The sequence below is a fragment of the Misgurnus anguillicaudatus genome, chromosome 19 (assembly GCF_027580225.2).
Source record: "Misgurnus anguillicaudatus chromosome 19, ASM2758022v2, whole genome shotgun sequence".
Lineage (NCBI taxonomy): Eukaryota > Metazoa > Chordata > Actinopteri > Cypriniformes > Cobitidae > Misgurnus > Misgurnus anguillicaudatus.
In genome coordinates this window covers 46,724,721-46,743,086 of record NC_073355.2, presented here as the reverse complement: position 1 = coordinate 46,743,086, position 18,366 = coordinate 46,724,721, and the positions used below count along the sequence as shown (strand labels likewise).

General features: G+C 37.6%; 1 protein-coding gene across 1 annotated transcript; it reads left to right on the top strand.

Annotated features, from left to right (window-relative positions):
- Positions 1–2,337: 2,337 nt before the first annotated feature.
- LOC129436735 (transmembrane protein 100) lies at positions 2,338–4,923 on the top strand. Its single transcript, XM_055194974.2, has 2 exons — positions 2,338–2,493; positions 3,421–4,923. Exon 2 carries the CDS (start codon positions 3,474–3,476, stop codon positions 3,930–3,932), a length of 459 nt encoding a protein of 152 aa, XP_055050949.1. The 5' UTR covers positions 2,338–2,493; positions 3,421–3,473; the 3' UTR covers positions 3,933–4,923.
- The last annotated feature ends 13,443 nt before the right edge of the window (positions 4,924–18,366 follow it).

Below are 18,366 nucleotides of genomic sequence, written 5' to 3'. Positions count from 1 at the left end.
TTCACGCAGCGCTGCGCAGACCAATTGGAAAGTATCGCGAGAGCTATTCAAAAGCTGTGAAGTGAAAGTGCGCGGTTTTTATCATTAAAAAAAAAAAAAAAAAAAAAAAACATTTCAAAACTCAAGAATGTTCTTTTGGTAATAGCAGTGAGGAGTCTTTATGTCATTTGGTTTTTGATTGCCAAACTGTACAGGGCAGGCATTTTGGAAAGATTGTTTTTCTGTATTGTCAACTAAAATTAGTTCATTCATAACATTTAATGTGACAGATGTTATTATAAGTATGATGATAAAACTATTTACAATCTGGTCATTTTCTTGATCTTGTATAGCAATTTTTTATTCATAAATGTAGATTGTTAAAATCACCTCCTTGAAATTACTATTTTAATGAAGTCTCGAAAAGTTTTGAAAAATGTAAAAGGTACATTTCTTATTTTTTATATTTTATATAATTTTATATTTTATTTTATTTTATATTATTATATTTTATTTTTTACATTTCATTTCATTTTATATTTTATTTTATATTATATTTCATTTTATTTTATATTTCATTTTATTTAATATTTTTTATTTTATTTTGTTTAAATATTTTATTTAAAAATTTTATTTTATTCTTTAATTTTTTAAGTTTCTGTCTTTGATGCCTGTTTTCCTGTAACAATGTTTATATGTTCTCTAATAAAAAAAAAAGCTAAATTATTCATCTCATCCAAATATCTTCTGGATATCTGCACAATGCACAGTATTTTACAGTATTTGCATAATGTAAAGTGAACAAAACATGATTTAAACATTTCATCTGGTTAATGTTTAATATCCCTCAAATCCTTTTTTTCTAATTAAACTATAAAATCAGCCTATATTGTTTTGTTCAACTCTGTTTTTGAGGCAATTTGTCTTAGAGTATTGTGTGTCTGTCATTGAAACTTAACTCCATAAGCTTTGTCACCAGATACCAACAGCATAACAGTAGTGTAAACTGTTCCCAGACCAGCTGAAATATTTATACTCATATATAACATATTCATACCAATATCAATTATTCAGGAGTGATAGTCTGTGTGATAATGGTCTGAGATAATGTATAACTTTGCAATAAGAATCAGCATAAGAAGTTACAGCATAAGAAAGCTTTTTATACCCTTTTCTATATCATTTATCTGTATTTTTAAAATCTATTAAAAAGGCAGAAGTCTTGGTGCACTATAAAAATATTAAATTAACAAATTAAGTTAAATAATTTCAACTTGTTTATGTCAACTATACTAGTCAAAACCTAAAATAGTAGGTTCAATTGACTTGCGTAACCAATGTAATTAAACTAGCATGCAGCATTGCACCATCTTTTATAGTGTGTCAGTCAGAGAGATCTGAGCGATGTTGCCTCACTGTTTGGCTCGTTTCGAGAAAGATTTCCTCTGGGAAGGAAGACTGTCGACAACACCCTGTATCACATTACAAGTCAAGCGCAGGGAAGAAACCGGGCTGGATGTTGGAGTCTCTTATGGATGCATTCGATGGGCAGAATGTGATTAAGCAAATCTTTACGCACAATTCAAATCACACATTTAGATTCAATTAAACATATTTCAATTGGGTTTCGCAAACAGGCGGGCAGAGTTTTTGAGTGGTTTAAAAACAGCTGCTAGAAGATCTTTGTGTTTGTAAGTGTTTATTGATTATATGTGGATTATGTATATTTATATGATTTTATTTGACTGTAGATTTTTAAATAGTAGTACTTTTATTTTGTACAATGTTGAAATTCAATGTTGAATGAATGTTGAAATTTTGAAAAAAAAAACATGTCTGCTAAAAACCCACAAAACACTGCTTTCAAGAAATATGTGAAATACAATTTCTGAGAAATCTTGATAGTAATGTACACTGTAAAAAATACTTTGCTGCCTTAAAATTTTTTGTTAAATCAACTCAGATTTACAAGTCATGTCAACAGAGATGAGTTGTCACAATGTATAAAATATAGTTGAGAAAAGTCAACTTAATTGTATAAGTTATAACAACTCACCTGTAGTTATAACAACTCATCTCTAGTCAAGATAAGTAATAGTAAGTTGAAATGACTTGTAAATCCGAGTTGATTCAACAAAAAATTTAAGGCAACAAAGTATTTTTTACACTGTACCAAAATCAGAAATAGAAAAGTAAGTGTATATATTATAATAAAATTAAATAAAAAAATAATATATAATAAATATTAAAATACGACTCCAAAACTAACTTTAGAACAAATGTGAGAGTGGGGAACTGGGGAAACCTGTATCTATATTTCACTCCACCCCCAGACACACACATTTAGTGAATGAGACACGCTCAGTGAGAGAGCGAGTGAGCGAGCGATAGAGAGAGAGAGAGACTCTCCATGTGTCACTGGCAGACCTTATTCACTCTGGATCATTGCTAAACCTTAAAGTCTTTGGTTTTACACAGAAGATCTTGGAGTTGAAGATGAAGCACAAATGTGAGGTAAAAGACTTTAAACCATCTCACTTTATCTTTATATGAATTACACATTACGCATCAGTGTTCTTATGTTTATCATGCATGATTAGTTTCATAATATTTCGCATGATATACTAATAAATAACATTTTTATAGTGGCACTGCATTTGGTGAAATACAACTTGTTTTTTTTTTGTTGTTATATAAAAAATACTTTTAGGATTCTATGCATAGAATTAAACTGCATGTATTTTTAAACATAAAAAGTTTAAAAGAAAAATGCATAAAAATAATATTTATTAAATGTATTAATTGTAAAACAGGGTATTGATATCCTAATATGAGTATCATGTTTAATATATTCATAGTTAATATAAACAATACATATTCACATTTATATCTGTCGCCAGTGCATTAATGTGTCAAATTTATGTCTAATGTCTTATTTAAACACTCACATCATACATAACTAATAAAATACAGATATTTTATACATTTATGAGACTTACATATTTAACATAATTTTTTTCAATAAAATGACTGATGATGAGATATTACTTTTATACTGACGTCATAGAGCGCCGTGGGACCTCAAAGAGAAATGATTTCAACATGAGGGTTACAAAGTGAGCTGAACTTTGCAGATGTAGTGTTTAGCGGTCAGAGAGAAGTGCCTCGGGCGTTTGGCAGTTGTCCTCATAAGAACAAGCCCCCTGTGAAACGACTGTTAATTTATATAGCGCTCGGGTTTCGTGCCGGGGTTTGTAATGTCATATCCCGAGCTCTCCAGGGAATGTGGCAGCTCTCTCTGCGTCATTCAGGCGGTGGTCAGTCTCATAAACTAGATCAAGGGGCTCTTCCCATCTGAAAAACCAAAACAACTCCTGCCCTGTCTGTAAAATGCAGATGACTTTAATGAGTTTTCATGCATATACATTTCTTTATTTTTAGGTGTGGAGGGTCTGTAAGCAGATGCTGTAGAGAAACGAGCCACGCTGTGGCTGATGCCCCGAAACAATCTGACCCTTGACCCTGCAATGCCCGGCGAGCCTGTTAAAGACATCATGACGATCCCCGGAAGCCCACAGCGTATCTCGATCGATAAAACCAACAACAACGAAGCTCCTCGGCCACCTCCACCAGCAACAGAGATCACCGTTCCTCTGGTCAATGAGGTTCAGTTGACGGCGGCCACCGGCGGGGCCGAGCTGTCCTGCTACCGCTGCACCGTGCCGTTCGGCGTGGTGGTTCTGATCGCCGGGATCGTTGTGACCGCCGTCGCCTACAGCTTCAACTCTCACGGCTCCACCATCTCGTACTTCGGACTGGTGCTGCTCTCGGCCGGCCTGGTGCTGCTCGCCCTGAGCGCCGTTTGCTGGAAAGTTCGGATGGAGAGGAAGAAAGAAAGGAGGAGAGAGAGTCAAACGGCTCTCATGGCGCACCAGAGAAGCATCTTCGCTTGAAAGAAGAGATACGATTTTGACGAGGCCAATCGCTGATCCCCAAACGTGCGATTTCTGTGAATAAGGCGCAATTTATACCAATCCTAAGTTGCATGGAAATGAAATGCACTTTTGCACAATATAGCATCTGGTTAGTGAAGAATAAGAGTTTTGCATAACTCAAGCGTCATCCTACAGCGTTTCAAACAGAAAATCTCATGCAGCTGCATGGGTCCAGATGTCGAGACACAGCTGGGACAACGTCTACACTTTTGTTGACCTTTACTGCAAACACTCACAGTTAGTGATGGACAGACCGCAAACTTTAAAGTGGCTCGTAAGCGCTTTCTATCTTTCTTTCTCTTTGTTTTCTTCTCCGTCTCTGGGATGTGAGCCAAGAGGAGCGCATCAATATGAAGACAAGTGACCGCGGTCACGGGGTGCTCACCCAAAGACAGGAAGTGTTGTATTAATCCACGGCTGCTTCCTGTCCCGTAGGATTAATGGAAAGACGGTTCGAGACATAAAGGAAAAGGGCGGAAAAGAGGAAATAAAGGACAAGGATTTTTCCTCATTGACACTCAGCTACTTATATGTCAGTAAATGATATACGTATAACTGCACGGTACTTATATTACTTGTATTATGATATATAGACACCACATGGCTGGAAAACCAGATACATTTATTGATTTATATTTGTTATACTGTACTTGGATTAAGAGGACAGACATACGACACGCTCTTATTTGAGTCGTGGTTTATATTAATTATTCATCACATACATGAGAGTATAAAACTGATGGTTGTGTATTCAAGCACTTTCAACTCAAGCATTTGAATGAAATGCAAACAGTAATGAATTGTTGATGTTTGTAGCTGCTTAGAAGGTAAAATAAATGTCTTAATGCAGATTTATGATGATGTAATCGTCTTATAGTTCTGTTTGTGACAATGTTATCCATAAGCTGCTGAACAAAACATTTTTAAAAAACTCATGTGAAATGATGAATGCTTTATGTCGTGACATTTCTTGGAAGGTTTTGAAAACTTTAGGCTGAATAATGAAAAGATACCTGATAGTCTTGTATAGTACCACCCTGCTGAGGTTTATTTTTCAATAATCCCTATCTTAGCAAAGAAAATATCGGGTTATTTAGGAAATAAATAAATACATGCGTATGAAATATTGAATTGAATCAAAATGAATTCATTGTGTTTTAGCTTCGTTATAAAACCATTTGATTGTGTTTGATCAGATCACGGGTTTTCAGGTCTGTCATTGGTTAAAGCAGACTGGTTTTGATTATTTCTCCAGTCACTCATGCTGTGTGTGTTTGAAGTGAAGGTTGGGTTGGGTACGTAAGGAACTCTCTCATGTGAGTTGCTGTGATTAAAACCATTCAGTAATGAATGGAAGGAAATGTTGATTTTCGTTCACAGTACGTTGTGTGGCGCCGTGTCTGCACTTGTGTGCATGCGAACGCAGAGTCCCTAGATGAGTTTGGACTGTACGGCACGTGTGGTTTGAAGTGCAGATCTGCCCTAGATTTCGTTTAAATGAGTTCAACATTTTATTAAAAGCCAAGGGAATTTCTATGGTTGCATTTTCTTTACATAAAAGAGAAATGAATGGGTCTTAAAGCAAGCCTCAATACTGTGAAATTTAGAGTAGGTGATTTCTACAAACACATTACTTATAATTTTTTTTTTTTTTGATGAAGTAGGATTTATTTATTTCATCTGGTGTTGCTTAAAACATATTACTTACATTAAAAACCAGAGCAGTATTTAGAGATCAAAATATCTATTTATTATAGAAAAACTACTCAGAACACCCTAGCAACCACATAGCAACATGCTAAAATACCAAGAACAGCATAGCAACCACATAAAACCCTAGCAACCATCTAGCCCCGTCAATCAGTATACCCTGGCAATTGCAAAGCAACATGATAAAACCACTAAGAACACCCTAGCAACCACTTGGCACCCTACGAATGCCCTAACAACCACCAAGAGCACCTTGGCATCAGCACAGGAACACAGTAACACTAAAAACACCCTAGCAACCACCCAACAAATTAGCAACCATATCAACCTCCAAGAACACCCTGCCAATCCTACACCAACATGATAAAACCACTAAGAACACCCTAGCAACCACCTGGCACCCTTCAAATGCCCTAACAACCACCAAGAGCACCTTGGCATCTGCACAGGAACACAGTAACACTAAAAACACCCTAGCAACCACCCAACAAATTAGCAACCATATCAACCTCCAAGAAAACCCTGCCAATCCTATACCAACATGATAAAACCACTAAGAACATCCTAACGCCCACTTGGCACCCTTCGAATGCCCTAACAACCACCAAGAGCACCTTGGCAACTGCACAGGAACACAGTAACACTAAAACACCCTAGCAACCACCCAACAAAGGAACCATATCAACCTCCAAGAACACCCTGCCAATCCTATACCAATATGATAAAACCACTAAGAACACCTTAGCAACCACTTGGCACCCTTCAAATGCCCTAACAACCACCAAGAGCACCTTGGCATCTGCACAGGAACACAGTAACACTAAAACACTCTAGCAATACCCAACCAATTAGCAACCATATCAACCTCCAAGAACACCCTGCCAATCCTATACCAACATGATAAAACCACCAAGAACACCCTAGCAACCACTTGGCACCCTACGAATGCCCTAACAACCACCAAGGGCACCTTGGCATCTGCACATGAACACAGTAACACTAAAACACCCTAGCAACCACCCAACAAATTAGCAACCATATCAACCTCCAAGAACACCCTGCCAATCCTATACCAACATGATACAACCACTAAGAACATCCTAGCAACCACTTGGCACCCTACGAATGCCCTAACAACCACCAAGAGCACCTTGGCAACTGCACAGTAACACACTAAAAACACCCTAGCAACCACCCAACAAATTAGCAACCATATCAACCTCCAAGAACACCCTGCCAATCCTATACCAATACGATAAAACCACTAAGAACACCCTAGCAACCACTTGGCACCCTACGAATGCCCTAACAACCACCAAGAGCACCTTTGCATCTGCACAGGAACACAGTAACACTAAAAACACCCTAGCAACCACCCAACAAATTAGCAACCATATCAACCTCCAAGAACACCCTGCCAATCCTATACCAACATGATAAAACCACTAAGAACACCCTAGCAACCACTTGGCACCCTTCAAATGCCCTAACAACCACCAAGAGCACATTGGCATCTGCACAGGAACACAGTAACACTAAAAACACCCTAGCAACCACCCAACAAATTAGCAACCATATCAACCTCCAAGAACATCCTGCCAATCCTATACCAACATGATAAAACCACTAAGAACACCCTAGCAACCACTTGGCACCCTTCAAATGCCCTAACAACCACCAAGAGCACCTTTGCATCTGCACAGGAACACAGTAACACTAAAAACACCCTAGCAACCACCCAACAAATTAGCAACCATATCAACCTCCAAGAACATCCTGCCAATCCTATACCAACATGATAAAACCACTAAGAACACCCTAGCAACCACTTGGCACCCTTCAAATGCCCTAACAACCACCAACAGCACCTTGGCATCTGCACAGGAACACAGTAACACTAAAAACACCCTAGCAACCACCCAACAAATAAGCAACCATATCAACCTCCAAGAACACCCTGCCAATCCTATACCAACACGATAAAACCACTAAGAACACCCTAGCAACCACTTGGCACCATTCAAAAAACCCTAACAACCATTAAGAGCACCTTGGCATCTGCACAGGAACACAGTAACACTAAAACACCCTAGCAACCACCCAACAAATTAGCAACCATATCAAACCTCCAAGAACACCCTGCCAATCCTACACCAACATGATAAAACCACTAAGAACACCCTAGCAACCACTTGGCACCCTTCAAATGCCCTAACAACCACCAAGAGCACCTTGTCAACTGCACAGGAACACAGTAACACTAAAACCACCTAGCAACCACCCAACAAATTAGCAACCATATCAACCTCCAAGAACGCCGTGCCAATCATATAGCAACATGATAAAACCACTAAGAACACCCTAGCAACCACTCAGCACCTTACCAATGCCCTAGAAACCACCCAGAGCACCTTAGCAACTGAACAGTAACACAGGAACACTAAAAACACCTTAGCAACCACCCAACAAATTAGCAACCATATCAACCTCCAAGAACACCCGGGCAATCGTATACCAACATGATAAAACCATCTAGTAACCACTCAGCACCTTACCAATGCCCTAGAAACCACCCAGAGCACCTTAGCAACTGCACAGTAACACAACAAAAATGCTCAAACACCATAGCAACCACTCAAAACCATAGCAACCACTCAGCACTTTAGCAACCACTTAGAAATGCCTTAGCAACCTCCTAGAATACTTTGGAAATTGCACAACAACATGATTAAAACAAATAGAACACCATAGCAACCACTCACAATCTTACAATCTTAATCACCTAGCACTGCCTTAGCAATCAACCAAAACAAACTAGCAACCATCCAGAACACCCTGGCAATTAGACAGTAACATGCTAAAGACACCATAGAAACCACTTAGCGATGCCCTAGCAACTCCCAAACACTTCAAAACTGCATAGCAGCATGCTAAAAACACTCAGTACTCCCTAACAACCACCTAGACATGCTCTAGCACTTAACCAAAACACCCTAGCCTAGCAACCAACAAGAAAACCCTGGCAATTGCATAGCAAGATGGTACAGTAAAACAATTAAGAACACCATAGCAACCATTCAGCACTTTAGCAACCACCCAGATAACCCGGGCAATTGCATAGCAACATGATAAAAACAAACAGAACCCCTTAGCAACCACTCCTAATCTTAACAATCTCTTAGCACTGTTCTAACAATCAAACAAAACAACCTAGCAACCATCTAGAACACCCTGGCAGCTGCATAGCAACGTGCCAAAAACACTGAAAACACCTTAGAAACTACCCAACACCATAGCAAACAATTAAAAATGCCATAGCAACCCCCAAACACTCCAAAACCCTACTGAAAAATCCAGCTAAGACCAGCATAAGCTGGTAGCTGGTTTTAGCTGGTTTAAGGTGGTTTGCGCTGGTCCTCCCAACCTGACAAAGCTGGTCATGCTGGTGGGCCAGCTGGTCTTCCAGCCTGACCAGCTAAGTCCAGCTAGACCAGCTTAAAACATGACCAAAACACAGCTAGACCAGCTTGCTACACCAGCAAAACCAGCTTCCTACACCAGCAAAACCATCTAAAACCAAGCTGGAAACCAACTAAAACCAGCTTACCAGCTTATGCTGGTCTTAGCTGGATTTTTCAGTAGGGAACTGCATAGCAACATGTTAAAATCACTCAAAACTCCCTAACAATCACCCCAAACCTTACAAATCACCTAGCACTGCTCTATAAGTCAACCAAAACACTAAAGCAACAATCCAGAACACCCGGGCAATTGCATAGCTACATGCTAAAATCACTCTAGGAACCACCCAACATCATAGAAATCATCAAAGCAACACCAGCTATCCCCTGGCATCCCCCAAGCACTCTAAAAACTGCATAGCAACATGCTAAAGCACTTAGAACTCCCAAACAACCACCTAGCACTGCTCTAGCATTCATCCAAAACACCCTAGCATAGCAAACAACTAGAACGCTTAATGGTACTTTAAAACAACTAAGAACACCTTAGCAACCCCCCGGCACCATAGCAACAGCTTATTGTCCTAACAATCGCATAACAACTACTCAGAACATCTTAGCAACCTCACATGAATGCCATAGCAACGTCCAAGTATAAGGCAACCTGGAGAACTGTTCTAGATCACAAAAGTCAACACATTAAACATTACAGCTGTAACCCCCTCGATCGGAGCTGTGCTAATTCTCCATAGGTGATAGTTGTGGCCTTGAACTGCTTGCTTCACCGTGCCGGTTTAAAATAGCCGGACTTAGAGTTGTATTTATAGGCAGCATTTGCGTCGCTATGCGTTTCCCTGACACCAGACACTACAACTCAACGGTTTGTTTGCGTCAGAGGAGCATCCACGACACGTCAGATTTGATGGCCTCACGGCCGAATGGAGAGAGTCAGAAAGAGCTTCACACCTGACACACAGATCAGATGTTTGTCGCGCAGTAAGACGTCTCCTCCGATGGTGGCGGGACAGAGCAGGAAGTGGACGTGGAATATGACAGGTGCCGTATGACGGGTCTGTGTGAACCTGCAACCTCAACGCACGTCATCTGCGTTCACTTATATAACCCAGACATATAGAATGGAAACACTTTCCTGGAGCATATTGGGTTTTTGTAATTAAATTAGAAGTGATGGAATAGTTTTATAAGCTGTTAATTGGCTGTTGACCTTCAAAGTGATTATTTGTAAAGTCATGCAAACTCATCATGCACTGCTGCCAACTCCTAAAGCAATTGAATTAAGAAAAGACTCTGCGAAACATGTGGTTTAACTTTAAAATATCTCTTTTTCAATTTAATCTGATTTAACTGACTCATACAACATGGGAGCATCAGGGGGTCTCTAAATATTACCCGGGGTCTCTTTGTGTTGAAAGATCACCGCTGTTCAGATTGAACTGTAGTAATGCTGAGGACACAATGTACATGTGCACAGCTAGAAGTGATTGCATTCCTGTGTAAAGTCATTAGTCTTAGTCATCTCAGTCACAACAAAGTAAAGGGCCGTGTACACCAAAGCATTTAAACACGGCTGAAAATGCCAGACGGATGCTGACTGTAGGCGCTTACCAGTTTTTTCAGCTGAGTACTTTGGTTGCTGTGATTACTTCTGCTGTGTGTATTAGTCGGTGAACGACGCGCCGGTTGGTTGTTGTGATATTTGCCCCAACCCTAATCCACTGTGATTGTAGGGCTAAGTGAGAAGTGACATTGACAAGCTGAGAATTTTACCCAAAGTTAAAAAAATTTCAACTCTTAGCGCTCATTGCAGACAAATCCCACCAGCTGCTGGCGCTTCCATTGGAAACAATTGAAAACATATGCCGGCGTAAACGCATTTGGTGTGCATGCCTCCTAACTGTGCGTGTACACCCCCAGCGACTTCGTTGCTGAGTGCCGCTAGTGTCTTTCAATGAGATCATTATTAGGTTGTCCTAATTCTGGTTGTCATATTAACAACAGCCCTCTTAGTAAATGATGAAAGATAGATAGCGTCCAGAACTCCACTGCTTCACTCTCATTGGTTGTCACTCCCGGAAGTCGCTCATCATTTGCAAAAAGTTGAACTGCTCTCAACTCGCCAATGGTCACTTGTGTCGCAGAAGTTTCCATTGAAATAAATGAGATTGTGTCGCTCCGCCATTGCTGCCGGTGTGCACACAGCTTTAGGCAATGTTAACTGAACAACAATGTAATAAATAATGAAAAAAGTTGTCCTTTTGGGAAAATTACGACATATGACAACATATCAATAGGGCTGGGATGAATAAATGCGCTGAAAAAAAAAAACAAAAAAAAAATCCCTGTCTGCATCATTTTTGATTGGCAAAGGCGATATTATGCACAACTCTTTCATGTATTACGGCTCTTTGATCCTTATCGATCTAAATTCACTGAGTCGTTTATAACATGCATTTAACAAAGCAACACTCGTCAAACGTAATCATTATAAATATTCTTTATTATTATGAAAATAATAAAGAATTTAAGAACAGTGATATAAATATGCTTATATCAAAAAAATTATACTTCTTCTTCATATTAAGTTTTTGCACAACAGCACCCTCTGGCTTTTAGATGTAGCGGCATTTCACCATTATTCAGTGACCACGTTTACATGCACCCTCATAATGCGGTTATAATGGGAATTTGGTAATACCTCATGTAAACACAATACTTCGTTAAAAATAATGCGATTAAGCTCATAATCGCAGTAATCGTATTAAATTGTAAGCCGTTTTTAGTATGCGTCCATGTAAACGCAATTAATTGCATTTTTAACGGCTTTTACAACTGAAGTGCGTGTCTGTTTTAGTCACACAGCTTAAGCACAAATTCGTTTTTAACTTAGGAAGTTTTTTTAATCGTCCCAGCACTAGTTGATCCACGTTTAGACAGATCCACAAAAATAACTAAATATGCTGTATGCGGACCAGGCCAGTAGATGGCAATGTTATCTTGTAAAGAAACACTACATGCACATTCTACAAAACGATAAATCCAAAAATCAAGACGCAATTGTGTAATTTTGTTTAGACAGATGATGAGGTAGGTTTATTACTAAAAGTGACCCAGGACATTAAAGCAACAACATTTTTAAACTTTGTCCAAAAAGCATTAATAAACTTAAACCCATCTTCAAAAGTAAGCGTTTTCAGGTCCTGCACTGCAAAAAAATATTTTCAAGAAAAACATTTCTTAGTACTTTTTTCTCGTTTTTAGTAAAAATCTCAAAAAATTCTTACATTAAGGTGCTTTTTCTTGATGAGCATAACGACCCAAGAAAATAAGTCAAAAATATCCAATTTAAGTGATTTTGTGCATAAAACAAACAACAAAAATCTGCCAATGGGTCAAGTAAAAAAATCTTGTTTTTTTTTTAAACACTAAATTCAAGAAAAATTCAAAAAGAATTAGCTTACTCCATTAGCTGATTTTTTTTGCTTGTTTTATGCACAAAATCACTTAAATTGGATATTTTTGGTCTAAAAACTAGACTTATTTTCTCTGGTCGTTTTCAGATCTTAATTTAAGAATTTTTAGATATTTTTACTGAAAACAAGACAAAAATACTAAATAATTTTTTTGCAGTGTTATAAACAATCAGCCAAAACCTATAAAAAAGTCCTGTTTTGGCTGAAAATTGTGTTGTGTAAACGCCCCCTAAATCACAAACCTAATCGAGCGAAATCTGACCGCCATTTGAATGCAGTGGAAAAGACCTTTAGAAACAGTGCTGGCCTTTAGGGATGAAATACACAGCATCAAACCCCCCGCAGCAACTCTGGTCTTTAAACGTGAAAGCGTGAATCTGTTTTTGGTGAAGACACTTTTTGTTCTCGATAAACTTGGCCAAAAACAAAAACATATCCGTCTTTCAGCAGTATTGTGTTTCTAACAGACCAAAGCATCTCCAAAGCTGCAATTCAATGCATGTAACCCAAGAAAACCAGAAATGTGTTTGAAACTCGCAGAACTAAACAGGAAGAGTTTGGTTATATGTCAGCTTCAGCGTTTCACAAAGAGACAAACTGAGCAATTAATGCTGATAAACGCTGGCAGGTCTTTAGGGATGCGAGATCTCAGCGTGGAGCTGATGTTCATCTGTGCCAGACGGGGATGTCAGCCAGTAACGGGGAGGAACTTGACTTTTAAGCATCGTGCATGTAAAGCACAGCTGAGACATCTCAGTAAAACCATCAGCTCATCTGTTCCACTTCATTTCCACTGACAAGTTAACTCCCAAACTTCCCCTCGGTTTAAAAGTGAATAGCGAAGAGCAGGAAGAAATAAGATGGGTGAAGGGTGAAGTTTTCATTATGATGTGCGCAAGAAATTCAAGCAAAAGCCCTTTGACTTTGCAGTGCTATGAACTCTTTGTGTTGCAACAGTGATATGCATTTTAAAAGAAGAGTTGGCAAGAGTTTGTGTGGATCTGGATCACAGCTGAACAAAGACAATCAAACCCTGTTTATAAAAAAGATCATTACAACAAACACATCAATGCAAGATTCAGGAGGTCACTTTACATCTGCTCAGATTTCTAGAGTTATGAAAAAAACAGTATTCTTAAACACGTTTCCTTCTATGATCAGATTTTTACAGGAAGCTAATAATTATGAGCGATGTCAAAGTCTGATCAGACATCATATCAAAAAGCCAAGTACCAGAAAGCAATTTTGCATTTAAAAGACGTTTAATAGACGTCCAAACACAATCAAGATGTCAAAGCTAAGCACGACAAAATTTGGGCTGTCAGTGAAAATGAAATAGATGTCTAACCATAGCCCAAAAATAAATAAAATAAAAGTAAATCAGCAAATAAAAGCAAATACTTTGCACTCACTGTTGACTTTGCCTACATGATGGAATATCTCACAATTTATTTTAGGCAAAACTACATATAACCAAATTCAAGTTTATTTTGGCTAGAAGGGGGTTATCAGGTTTATAGTTAAAGGGATAGTTTACCCAAAGATGAAAATAACCCCATGATTTACTCACTCTTAACCTGATAAGAGTGAGGCTGCATTACGTCATTGTAACATTGAAGCATTAAATCTTCAAAATATACGGTCGTGCAGCACATCGTTTTAAAGCTTAGACTTTCGGGATTCCATTAAGCGCACACACTGTTAACCCTTGCTGTAGATTTCTGAGTAAATAACTGTAAAATTGGAAGTATTTAGCTTTAACATCGGTGAAAGGTATTTTACTGTGATATGAGGTGGAGTTATGCTGCACTAATAATAAACTACAGTAAATTACTCTTTGCACCAATTAAGGAAAATAACTGTAATATTATCTGGTAAATTACTGGCACACACACATACACACATACACAGGTGCAGGTGTCAACAATTTGCCTTGATAACCTTGTTTGTTTGTTTGTTTACTCGTGCTGTGTTGAACAATATAATAGTGGATTTGTATGTTTAAAAGCTGAAAATGAGTAAGTAAACTGTTAAAATATTTGTGAGTGTCTTTAAAACACATAAAGTTAAGGTTCCAAATAGCTTCCTGATTAGCTAGTTTTTAGCATCTCCTATCAATGTTAACCCTTGTGCATTGTTCAAATTCACTGCCCTTTCATGTGGTTCATGGGCAAAAAAATGCCACTAAATGAAACTGTTGTAAAAATGTATCAGAATACTGATCAAAATTACCAAATATTTACAAAAATTCCATGATTGTAACTCTTTAAAAAGTTTATAAGTGAACTTCCCAAATAAGTATTTGGGAAAAAACACAAAATGACTTATTTTCAATATAAAAAGTGATTTTGGACTGGATTTAAAAAAAAACCTTTTCACAGTCTTGGGCATTTCAACGATTAGAATAAACATTGGCTTTGATGAATTTTTAGTTTTTGTGCAGCATCAGATTTAATTTTTTTTCTTCCTCATTTATGGTTTGTGGTCATTTTTGCCCCATTGACTTCCATTATAGACCATTTCAAAAGATGTAAACAACACTGGTCCAGAAGCACTTCCTGGTTCCGTTTTTTAACATTTGATAAACGTTGGGATAAAATAAACCAACAGAACATATAAACCTGAATTAACTGAAGTTAAACAAACATCTTAAAGATAATAATATGTGAAATAAAAAAATACCTGTCACAAACTGTAACAGGAGGTGTTTCTGGACCAGTGTTGTTTACATCATTTGGTTGCAAAGCCATTTTTGATGGATGCAAAGCCATTTTTGCAAAAAGGTAAAATTTGTAATTTTTACTGTTGATCACCATGTGGCACCATTAACCCTTTAGTAGGCCTGTGCAAAAAACAGAGCTTAATTTCTGGTTTCTACTTCGTGTTATATGAAGCATTTTTGTTAATGCTTGAATTGTAAGAATATAAGAAGGTCATTTAAATTATGTTGAATAACTGCAGGTTTGGAATAACCTGAGGGTCAACGGTGACAACGGAGATCTTTTTTTTTAGGGTGGGATTTGACATGATTTTGTTAAGTGTCTTAAAAGAATTTGTCTATTACACTGAAAGTAAACCACACAATTTGCCATATGTGGTTTTTTTGCTATGTGTCGCACTACCAATAAATAACCTGAATGTTATTTGATTGCATTGTTTTGGAGTATGATTTTGTTAGTTTTGGTTTAACTGTCATGCAGTGGCAGTGTTCTTTGTTTATATTGTTGCTTTTTGTTATCTTATCTTATTTTGCCAATTCTACAGAAAATTTGTTCTGTTTAGTTTAATTTTGTGATTCCTTGTGCTGTGCATTTATCTATTGTCAGGATCCTGCCAAGGAGTCTTGTTTTGTATTTATATCTAGTTATGATGGCAGTTTGGCGTTCTGGCAGACTGGCAGTCCCATGCTCTATGTGAAGGTTCATGCCTTGTTTATTGGGTCATGTGCCTTTGCTGTCTTGTCTCTTGTCCCCGCCCCCTCGTCTTCCTGCTTATTAGTAATAATCATTGGTTTTCTCCCATCACCTGTTCCCCCTCGTTATCTTGTTTGTTTTTTTCTATATAATGTCATTGTGTCCTTAGTTCTGTGCAGGTTCGTTTTGTTTTGTTCTCGTGTTCATGTGGTTATCTAGCCGAGTTATCTTTTCAAGTTTAGTATTATCTATCTGCTTACAGTGTTTCATGTCATGTACACCCTCGTGGGTTTTGTTATATGTTAGTAAATAAAGTGTTTTCTGTTTTCCCCTACTTCGTCTGCGATTGGGTTCATCCGTCCTCTGATCCTGACATCTATTGCCACAGTAATAATGTGTATTTGTCTAAATATTTTGGGGTTATTTCTCCCTTTTTAATAAAGTAACATAAAAAAAGAATCTTTCAAAAGTTTTAGAGTACCACAATGAGTACGGCATTTTATATACTATACAGTATTATACCTGAAGCATGTGGTACTGTACAGTAATTAACTGAAATCACTGCTGCCAGTTATTAACTGTAATTACTAACCTACAGTATAAAACTGGCAACACTGTTGCCAGTAAGACACCGTAATGGTACAGAGACAGTAAATTACTATTGTCATAGACACAGTACTATACTGGCAACATTGTTGCCAGTAAGTCACCGTAACACATGCTGTACAGTAACTAGCTGGCAACAGTGTTGCCAGTAATTTACTTCTAAAAAGCCTGGTAAGGTTTAACAGTGCACACAAAGCATAATATGATTTTTAGCAGTTATAAAACTGTAATCTAGTTGTTAGTTACCTGAACCGGGCGGCGCCGATTTAGGATATTTCCTTACCTTCAAAATCTTCCCTTTATCCGCTTCGGTGAAATTGTCCAAAACAGATTGTTCATAAATCCCCAAAAGTCCAAGGAAATGGAATATCTAAGCCTTTTAATACAAAACGATTTGTTTATCTCACAATCTTGACGTTTCTGACAATATTACGATATAAATAGTGTACACAATTAGTTCACTAACAGACATTCGTTCAAATCTTACTTTTCATTCACGGTTTATAATGAATATATTGGATGTCACGTTTATTGTGCAATGTCTAAGGAACAAATGAAGAGTTTGGTTCCAAAACGCGATAAACGCCATTTTTGAAAAAAATGAGTTACTGCCAAAATCAGTATTATATCAGGTCAGTAGTTAAAAGTAAATTCTTAATTTTACGCAAAATCCAATATCCGCCGTGTTATTCTGTCATCTTTTCTCCCTTTTTTCCCAAAATGCGATAAACGCCACTCCTCCTTTTTTACAGAACGCAATAAATCCACTTCCGATATTACAGCCCACCAGTCACGCAACGCAAACAAACAATGGCGGACGCGCTGAGCACACGGAGTCCTAGTTTTCCTCATCTACTTTGTACTTCGTGATCAACAAACAAAACAAAATAATACTTTAATTGCATCGCTAAACCTGTGATGGTTTTCTGTGATGGGAAAGAAAAGTAAGCCATCAGCATCTAATAATTTCCCTGAGAGGCACTCAGGAGACGGGTGCTTGTTCTCCCGACAGCATCAAGCTTCTCATGCTAACACATTGACATCAGAGGATCTTATGAAAAACTTTACATAATTTTACTCAAAGTCAACGAAAATCGAGCAGGACCAAAAACATTTTACAGCTGATCTCTGTGAAAGACGTTAAGCGACGACGTAACCGCAATGACAGTGATCTTAATATTTTAAGTGTTTTGATTAATGACATTAATGTTTATATTTTTAATTAGTGTGTACAACTAGTCAACTAAATGAATATAACATGGCAAAGATGAATGCACATTTATATAGGCTATTGATTCAATAGATTTATAGCATTTTGAATAAAAACTTGTCATGGATTTATTGCATTTTGTGGAAAAAATAATCAGTTTTTATAATAAATCTTTGAAAATCAACTTATGGATTTGAATTTTTTATGTTTTTATAACCTAAAGATGCTATGTGAAAGTTTGTAACAGAAAATAGTTGTTTTCATCTTGTCACTTTCTTGGTATAGAAAACACGTTTTTACCAAAATTTGTCAAAATGGATTTATTGCGTTTTGGAACCAAACTCTTCAAATACGCCCCCTTGTGGAATTTCAGCCGTTCCATAAGGGGCTACAAGGTTAGAAATATAAATAATGTCATTAATGACTCTCATGTCGTTCCAAACCCGTAAGACCTCCGTTCATCTTTGAAAACACAGTTTAAGATGAGCTTGTTGAGCCTGC

Excerpts from the sequence above, each read along its gene's own strand:
- LOC129436735 (XM_055194974.2), top strand. The coding sequence starts at position 3,474 with ATGCCCCGAAACAATCTGACCCTTGACCCTGCAATGCCCGGCGAGCCT.